The sequence below is a fragment of the Zonotrichia albicollis genome, chromosome 17, assembly GCF_047830755.1.
Source record: "Zonotrichia albicollis isolate bZonAlb1 chromosome 17, bZonAlb1.hap1, whole genome shotgun sequence".
Taxonomy (NCBI): domain Eukaryota; kingdom Metazoa; phylum Chordata; class Aves; order Passeriformes; family Passerellidae; genus Zonotrichia; species Zonotrichia albicollis.
Genome location: NC_133835.1, coordinates 8526255 through 8534636, shown reverse-complemented (window position 1 = coordinate 8534636; position 8382 = coordinate 8526255). Strand labels below are relative to the sequence as shown.

Genomic DNA, 8382 nt, shown 5'->3' with positions numbered 1-8382 from the left:
GAACAAATAAATTAAGCTCATTTCTGGTCTGGGATAGCTCTAATGTGCACAATCTACTATGTTCACAGCCTCAAACAAAATTACTGCTAAAGCAGCCTGCAGGTAAAGGGCCAAAGTAACTTCAGTTAGTCAGGAAAGAAATTAATTGGAATGAAAGTCCTTGATCACATCATCACAGTGCTGCTGGGCTCTCAGAGAGATAGCTGAACACTCTGCTGGGAACCTGTTCCCTGCAGACACCCACATCTGCAATTAAAAAGGGTTAATGCTCATTCTGTGAATCTTCCTCAGCACTTACTGCTTCAGCATTACTTTTTTTTTTCACTTTTCTTTCTGGAAGCCAAAGGAATTTTTTTTTCTTTAGTATCATCAAGAACAGGAATAGAAACTTTGCAACAAGCTCAGAATGTTCTTTGGCTCAGCACATGGGAAAGAGATTTAGGGTTGGATTTCCTATTGCTTCACACTCACTCCTGCCTGCTAGCAGGGTAATGATTTTGTGGGCAGGCATTTTTCTTAATGAGCCATTGGCAAAACTGCCTGTTTCTCCCTAATTTACTGTCATATCTCCTCAGCTGGGTTCTGGAGGCAAACACTTCACCTTCCCTCACTGCCAGCTGTCAGCGAGGCTCTGAACTCGAGTTCATCTTCTGAAAGACTCACTTTACATTGTGAACAGGGAGAGCAGGGGGTGAAGATGTTTATCACTTTCTGAGGGGTTTTATTACACTGTTTGGGATGGATGGTCTGGTTCCATGATTTTCTTGGCAACTGATCATAATCCTCTAACCTTCATTGTGACTAAATGACGAATATCCAGAAGCAGAGCAAAGTAAGGAGGCAGGTTGCCCCTTCAGAGTGGGAAAACAAGGCAGCATGGGGCTGCCAAGGGACTGGAGCCCGTGCTGGAGCCAGGACTTGCACAAGAGCTCTCTGTCAGAGGTCCTTGTGCACTGTGCCTCCCACTTGAGCTGCTGTGGGAGCACTCTGTTCCCAGCAGCTGGTCCTACAGCACTTTGTCATTGACTACACAACCCCAGATATTAATAGCAGAGAGATGTCCCCTGCTTTCAGCTGTTCAGCTGTGTCCCTGCTTGTCTGGGAGCTGATTCCTGCATGCAGCTGGGGTATTGTCATTGCTCAGGTACTTCAGGCCATCAGTTTGATGCCACAGACTGACAGGGAAGGAGCAGCATGGTGGAGGCTCTGACCAGGGCTGGAAGGACATGCCTGTCAGCAGAGGGGGAGATCTGGGTGCTCTGTGAATGAGAACATCATGGCAAGCTCACATTTAGGTACAGAATTCATCCAGTGTGTTCTGCTGGGTCCTGAAGCTGTTGGCACAGGAGGGGAATGAACATCTTCACTGGGGAACAAGAATAGGTGTGTGAGGTCTTATGGAATTAGGACATCAAAAGGACCAAATGTTTTCCAAAAATTACTCTCTGCAGTCACTGTGGTGACCGTTTATTGGGCACTTTCCTGAAGCTAATTGTGTATTTTACTGATGGGAAGCACTATTTGGAATCTCCATACCTGGAGTAGCTGACACACATTGTTCCTTTTGCCATGCACACCTCAGTGTGTCCAGCATCAGCTCTGGCTGTGGATTCTAACTAACAACACATGAGCAGAGCTTCACCTGAAAGTGAAACATCACCTCACCTCTACAGGCAGGAAAAGGAAGGTGCTCTGTAACTTGCCTGTCAATGCTTTTGATGTGGCAGCTGTGTCCTAGGAAGAAACAAATGAAGCATCTTTCCAGGAATCTGGCTGCACAGCACAGTGTGATGCTGATCCCAAGCTTGGGGTGGAAGATGCCCTCATGGATGAAGTTCACTCTCCTCTTGTGTTGGGCAGCAGCAGCTCCCACTTATCTTTGGACACCACTGGCTCAGCACAAGGCACTGGCTCTCCCTGCTGAGAGTTTGGAAGCTGCAGTGGGCTGGAATGAGGCATTTTAGCTGACACAGGGATGCTTGGATGCTCAGCTGGCCCTCTGCACTGCAGAGCTTAGTTCTGTTCCATGTAAGAAAGCAAAGGGGCTAAACACATTCTGCAGAGCAAAACAAAGCTTTCAGGGCAGGCAAGCACCTGATCCTCCTCCTGCTACTACTATGGAAACATGTCAGAGCAGAAAACCTGTTGCCATGAGACTGTAAAAATAACCCTGCCATCACATTATGGAGACACGGACTGGCTGCACCACATGGCTTATGTAAGAGCAGCTCCTGCACTGGGATGTGGCACTGTGAGCTGCCTCCTGCTCCCAGGAGACAGGCAGCCTTCAGAAAAAGCTGCAGGCAAGACAGTTCGGGCAGTAAGTCTGTTATTTTTAGTCTGTGTGTCTGAAATATCAGCCTGAAGTGGACAGAGACACATTTAGGGTATGTAGTGTCAGCAGGAGAATTTTAAAAGTAGGACCAAGCAATGGTAGTTGGGTTTTTTGGTTTAAAGAAATCACACTTTGGTTTTAAGGGGTCAGATACAGGGTATTTTTTTGAACTCTGTGTAATTTGAAGCATGTTTAGAACTGGCCAGGGCAGGAGAAGGCTTTGCTGAGTTGGAGAGTGATCAGGAAGCCAGGGAAATGGTGATGCTGTGTTTGATGTTGTCATGGCTGGGAAAAAGGAAAGAGAGCAAGGGACCAGGCCCAGGAGCCAGGCCCAGCTCTGTTGCTCATGCAAGATTTGGCAGAACAGGTGAGCAACCTCAGGGCCGGAGAAAGGACAACAACCATGTTTACAGTTCTGAAACTCTGCCCAGAAATATCTCTACAGAAGTTCAAAAAATGAAGGGCCTGACTGGATAAAAACACTTCCCTGTATGCAGAAAAAAAAAATCAAACTCACTGTAATCATGTACCAATTACTTTTAAAATCTTATGCTCTTGACCAAGTTAAGCACTTGGGGGAACACAGAAAACAGCAAATTTTAAAACCTCTGCAGAAACTACTACTGGTTACATCAATTGTCCTTTTACTACAAGACAAACTCAGTGACTATTCCTGCTCAGCTCTCCTCAGGCTGCTTTTTTAAATATACCCAAGTTTTATCCCTTCCTCCAGTCCTGAAAGCCTCATTTCTGTCGTCTCCTGCCTTCCAACAGTGGAACATGTTTTCCCAGCAAGACTAAAAGGATGCTGCCTCCTCCTGCTCCTCCCTACACATCCTTAGAGATTCCTGACGTGCCTCAGATGTACAGCTTTGCTTTGTTTGAATGCACAACTCCTTCTCTGTGCTTCAGGCATGTGGAGGATTCCCAACCCCTCCTACTCCTGTTCCCAACGTGACAAAGGAGCAGCTCTGAAGCCAAACCCCACAAGAGTTCACACAAACCCCCAACAAGGAACATACACATGGACTTCAGGAATGTCCCACTGCTCTGATTTTAATGATCCCACTTCCAACCCAGCTGGGCATTTTTACTCAGCACTGTGTCGAGGTCCAGCACAGAGCAGGAAAGGGTTTGTGGTCCAAAGAAACTGCAGAGTTGTAGCTGAGGAGCCAAACCATTCCCAGGGCCCTCACCTGGGTGGGCTCTGGACACACCAACGTCCTGCAAATCCCAAGGACTGTGGCTACTGAAACATGAACCCCCAGTGACAGCCAAGCACGCTGTGACAATGGCACGGCCACCTCAGCCCTCCAGGATGCGGTTGATGAGCTTCATCTCCTCAGCAGACATGGGGTTCAGGTTAAACCCCTTCAGCTCAGGTTTACCTGAGAAAACACATTGAAAACATCAGGATTTTGTCACTAAAGTGAAGCAGCTCGTGGTAAACTCGAGAGGGGCTGTGGGGAGGGCAGGGACAGCCCTGGGAGCTGAAGTGGGGTCACCCCAGCACAGGGTCAGAGGGGGTTCAGGTGCTGGTGGGTGACAGCTCCACACAGAGACAGACAAGGGTGCTAGGGCAGGGAGGGAACTGCAAAACCAGTGGAAAAGAGGCTGCAGGAACACATGGAACTGAGGAATCTCCTGATGCACGAGTCTGCTCCCAGGCAGGTTCCAGTGGGAGAGTTTACCTTGAGCTTCATAGAGCCGGTTGACCTTCACCCGCAGCTCTTTCCGGAGCTTGTTTATCTCCTCATCCAGCTCTTCCTGGTCTGGGATAAGAGTGGGAGTGAGGAGGACTGCGGTGGGCTCTGGGATGAAGGCTCAACTCCCCGTGGACACAGCACAGGCACAGGGGGGTCCCACCTTGCCTCCACCACCCCCGGGGCCGAGCAGCTTCCCAAGGCACAGCAGGGCCAGAATCAGCGTCTCCAGAGGCTCTGGGCACCTCAAAGCCCATCTCCGGACAGAAATCCGTTAATTGAGCCAACATCTCGTTAATTATGGTGCCAATTAAATCACCGATAGCTACACGGAGCCCTCGCGGTGAGCTCACCCTGGCGCAGCATCTCCCGGGTCTTCGCCTTCGGCAGCTCGATGAACATGCCCCCGAAGCACACCATGGCCTTCTCTGGGGAGGGGAACGGAGGGGAACGGAAGGGAACAGAAAGGAACCGGCTGTCAGCGGAGCCGCTCCGCGACCCACGGCCACAGGGTCACGGTGGGCACAGCCAGCCCGGCCTCACCGTCGGGCTCCGGGTCCTTCTGCAGTGCCCGCAGAGCCTCGCGGTTGCGATTCCGCTTCACGTCCAGGTCCACGATCTGCAACGGGAGCAAGAGAGGCAGGAGCGGCCGGGACTCGGGGCTACCGGCGGCGGGACAGAGCGGGGCGGGTGAGACACGCTGGAGCTGGGTCGTACCTGCTGCCGTGCCGCCAGCACGTCCTCGGCCAGCTCCTCCACCTCGGCCAGGTAGCGCAGCACGAAGGCCGGGTCCCGGGCCATGGCGGGGCCGCCACCGGGGCCGCTCCGGGTCCGCCGCCGTTCGGCTCCGGGCCGCAGCCGCAGCCGCGCGGGCGGGTTCCGCGGCGGGAGGGGCCGGGCTCAGCGCGCCCTCTCGCGGCCGCCACCGGGAGCGCCACCCGGTTGGGGCTCCGAGGGGTGGTGGCGGCTCCGGCGCGGCGGGGACCGAGCGGGGCCGCGAACGGGGCGGGGATGCGAGCGCGGCGGGGACCGGCCAGGGCTGCCAACACGCGTGGCCAGGGGCGCCAGAGCGGCCGTGAGTGGCCGTGGGCTGGGACGGACGTGCCCGGTGCCAGCGTGGGGTCTGGTCCGTAGTGCGGACTGCCGATCCCGGGGCTGGCTCCGGGCCGCCTCGGCACCGGCCGGCAGGAGGATGGAGGGTGCGGTGCGGCCGTGTGGCGCTGAACTCCACAGTGGGGTCCTGGCCCCGCACCCGGCCCCCAACCCATCCTGCTCTCCACAGCCCTGAGGGACAGCGGCTGAGAGCCCTGCCTTGCCTGGTCCCCTTGTGTGTGAATTATTTATGGCTTTTCACAGCCTGTCGGCCCCAGCGAGTCACCACCGTCTGTCTCCCCTTCCTCGCTGCTTCCCAGCACGGTCCCGCTGCTGGCAGCTGGGCCCTTGGAGCATCAGGTGACCTCTCTGTCATCCCAGAAAGCAATAAAGGGCACTCAAAGCGCGGGGCGATTAGCTCAGGTTTCCTTTGGTGCAGCTGGTGGCTCATCTGTAGCTCAGCGTCCAGGACCTGCCATCCCCAGGGACTGGAGCCAATTGTGGTCCCGGCAGCTCGGCTCACCCTCAGCCAGCCCTGGTGCCCCCCGGTGTGTGTCAGACAGGGGCTGGTCCCGGGAAGGCTCTGGCAGGGGACCATATCCATCTGCTGCCCTGAATGACCCTGCCTGCAGGAAGGGAAATATATTGCCCCTCAAAATGCTTTTTATCCCTTTCTTTCTGCCCCACCCAGTCATGAGCAAAAAGAGCTGGAAAAATGGGGTGTGGGAGATGCAGGGAGACCCAGCACTGATGATGAGAACTGGCAGATCCTCACCGTGTGCACTCTGCAATGGGAAAGGCGCCCCAGGAGCCCACCCAGGGCTGGTGGGTAACAGGGGACACAGGTTCTCATGTCACTTGTCCCTGCTCTGGACAGAGCCCTGAAACAGCATCTCAAGGTCCTGAATGCCGCCCTGTCCCTAGCTGTCCATCTCTGCCACCCAGGCTTTGCTGCTTACCTGGTGATGGTGGGGGGACCTCTGATCTGTTTTAGATCAGTGCTTTGAGAGGAGAGAGCTCCAAACCTGCCTGAAGCAGCAAACAGGGGCCGGGGAGAGGAGGAGCCCCAGCACTTGGCGACCCTGGCACATGCACTTCATTAAATTTGATAAGGAGCTCCCCAAAGGTGGTGACCCCAGTGCTGCAGCTCCTCTGGGCCACCAGAAATGAGGGCCACAGGGAACAGGGATGGAGGGAACGAGGCAGCAGCTGGCTGGTGGTCATCACACTACTGTGGGCAAATAATCCTTTAAGGGAGATTACCCAGATCGGAAGATTACTGGCTCTAATCCCATAAGGTCATTTGTTTCAGTTAACTGAGATCCCTGTCTGTGGCAGCATCAAATGAAGTGCAGCAGCTTCAGGGAGCAGTGAGAGCCAGTGCTGGGGCACACACGGGCACTCCAGGCTGGGAATGATCCACACTCGGGTTAGATTCCTTCCTGCCATCAACTAGAAAATGTACTGGGATTGGGGCTGGATGCCAGTGCTGGGAAATGCTCATTTGTCAGTGGGAGCAGCTGGCTGGAGATCTGAAAAAGCAGGAAGGAGGGAGGGAGGGAGGGAGGGCTTTCAGAGTCTGGGCAGGAGGGATGGGGATGGGGAGGGGATGGGGATGGGGATGGGGATGGGGATGGGGATGGGGATGGGGATGGGGATGGGATGGGATGTGGCATGGGAACAGGGATGGGAGCAGGCTGGCTGTGTCCTGGCAGCAGTGGAAGGCAGCAGTGACTCTGGGCTTGCCAATGACAGTGCAGTGCAGGCAGGGTTTTGCCAGGAATGTTGGGCTGCATGGAAGGGTGGGGGCTGCTCTCCCTGGCAAGGTGGGGCCCAGCTCAGCACAGCTGAGGGATCACCAAGCCATGGGCATCTGGAAAACATTCTCAGGGCAGAGAGAAGAGGCTGGTGCTGCTCTCTGTGGCCTGTCCCCAGCCAAGCTCTGAGCCAGCCACAAATCATCATGGATTTCTCCTCCTGGAGCCAGCGCCAGGGGCAGACATTCTGCCTGGAAGCTGGACTCAGACTGGAACCAGAGTCCATTTGGACCAGTTCCCCTGGGAACTGGGCAGTCAGAGGAAGCAGCCACATGCCTGCTGCCGGGAGCTGCTTTGCTTTGCTGTGTGTTTTGTGGAAAGAGCAGGTTTGGTTTCATCATGTTCCTTTTTCTTCCTTGCAGCCCTTTTCTGTATGCAGCCAGAAACCCTCCCTGCCTGCTGGCAGCTGCACAGGAAGCTTCAGGGATGTTTATAAGGTTTTTTTCTCTCTTCTCCTTTCATGTGGCTGCTGGGGCCTGTTGTTAAGATAAATCAGACTTCAAACCACGGTCTCCATGTTCTCAGGCTGTGGATCTTTAACTGCTGCTTCAGAGGGGGTGTTTCAGGGTCAGGAGAGAAAGGTGGGTCTGTCTCTCCCTGATTTCCAAGTGCCCTCTCCCTGGCACTGTGCCCACCATCATGGCAACATGGTCTGTGCTCCATCACCCAGCCAAGTCAGAGAGCCCCCAGGGACCAAGACCAAAGAGGTCTGGAGTGGCCAAATATTGATAGGGGCTCTGGCCAGTGGACCCCATCCTTGGAGGGGGCCCTGCCCTGCCTGGTTGTTGATGAAAGGCTGCTTTCTTCAGGCTTTGGGATGCTGGGAGCATCCCCTCCCCCAGGCAGGCATTTGTGGAGGGGATCTGTCAGGAGCATCTCAAGGTGAGGTGTTTCATTATCGATGCTAATACATACAGCACGGGGAGAGCCTTGCCGAGGGCCCGGCCACTCCCTTGTGCTGAGTAACATCTGCACCCCCTGGATTTCATCTAGGAATCCAAGCTTACCCCACCCTTGGGTTGTGCTGATCCCTCTGGCCACCCTGCAAGGCGGGATTTGGAAGTTAGCTGTGTTTCCTGGGATCAAACACGCTCCCCCTCTCAGTGTGTCACGGCGTGCTGACCACGGGCCAGGCTCCAGCCAGGAGCAAGCAGCGCAGCAAGCTGAGCCTCGGGGCTGAGCCAGAGCCGGAGCCGGCCCCGCGGGCTGGGGGCTGGGGCTGCCTGCAGCAGGCAGCTGCCCGTGTGCAGTCACCGTCCCCGGAGACCCGCCACAAAGGAGAGAAAGCCCTTTCCCCTTTCCCTCGCAGCCCTTTCCCTGCAGCCGTGCCGGGGATGCCGGCACAGCGCTGCCGCACGAGCGAGCGCACATCCCACATCCCGGGGTGCGGCCCCTCGCTCCGCCAGACACATTGTGTCCAAACTCCCGAGGAAAA

General features: G+C 55.2%; 1 protein-coding gene across 1 annotated transcript; it reads right to left on the bottom strand.

Moving 5' to 3' along the window:
* Positions 1–3365: 3365 nt before the first annotated feature.
* PDRG1 (p53 and DNA damage regulated 1) lies at positions 3366–4937 on the bottom strand. The gene is made up of 5 exons (XM_074553704.1): positions 4756–4937; positions 4582–4657; positions 4392–4466; positions 4027–4107; positions 3366–3723 (listed from the first exon to the last, which is right to left on the bottom strand). Exons 1-5 carry the CDS (start codon positions 4837–4839, stop codon positions 3641–3643), a joined length of 399 nt encoding a protein of 132 aa, XP_074409805.1. The 5' UTR covers positions 4840–4937; the 3' UTR covers positions 3366–3640.
* Positions 4938–8382: the final 3445 nt, after the last annotated feature.

Bases quoted from the DNA above. Each gene is read 5' to 3' on its own strand.
- PDRG1 (XM_074553704.1), bottom strand. From the start codon at position 4,839: ATGGCCCGGGACCCGGCCTTCGTGCTGCGCTACCTGGCCGAGGTGGAG. The intron at 4,658-4,755 runs GTACGACCCAGC...CTCCCGTTGCAG, and splicing joins TGCTGGCGGCACGGCAGCAG to ATCGTGGACCTGGACGTGAA. The intron at 4,467-4,581 runs GTGAGGCCGGGC...TCCCCTCCCCAG, and splicing joins GAAGGACCCGGAGCCCGACG to AGAAGGCCATGGTGTGCTTC.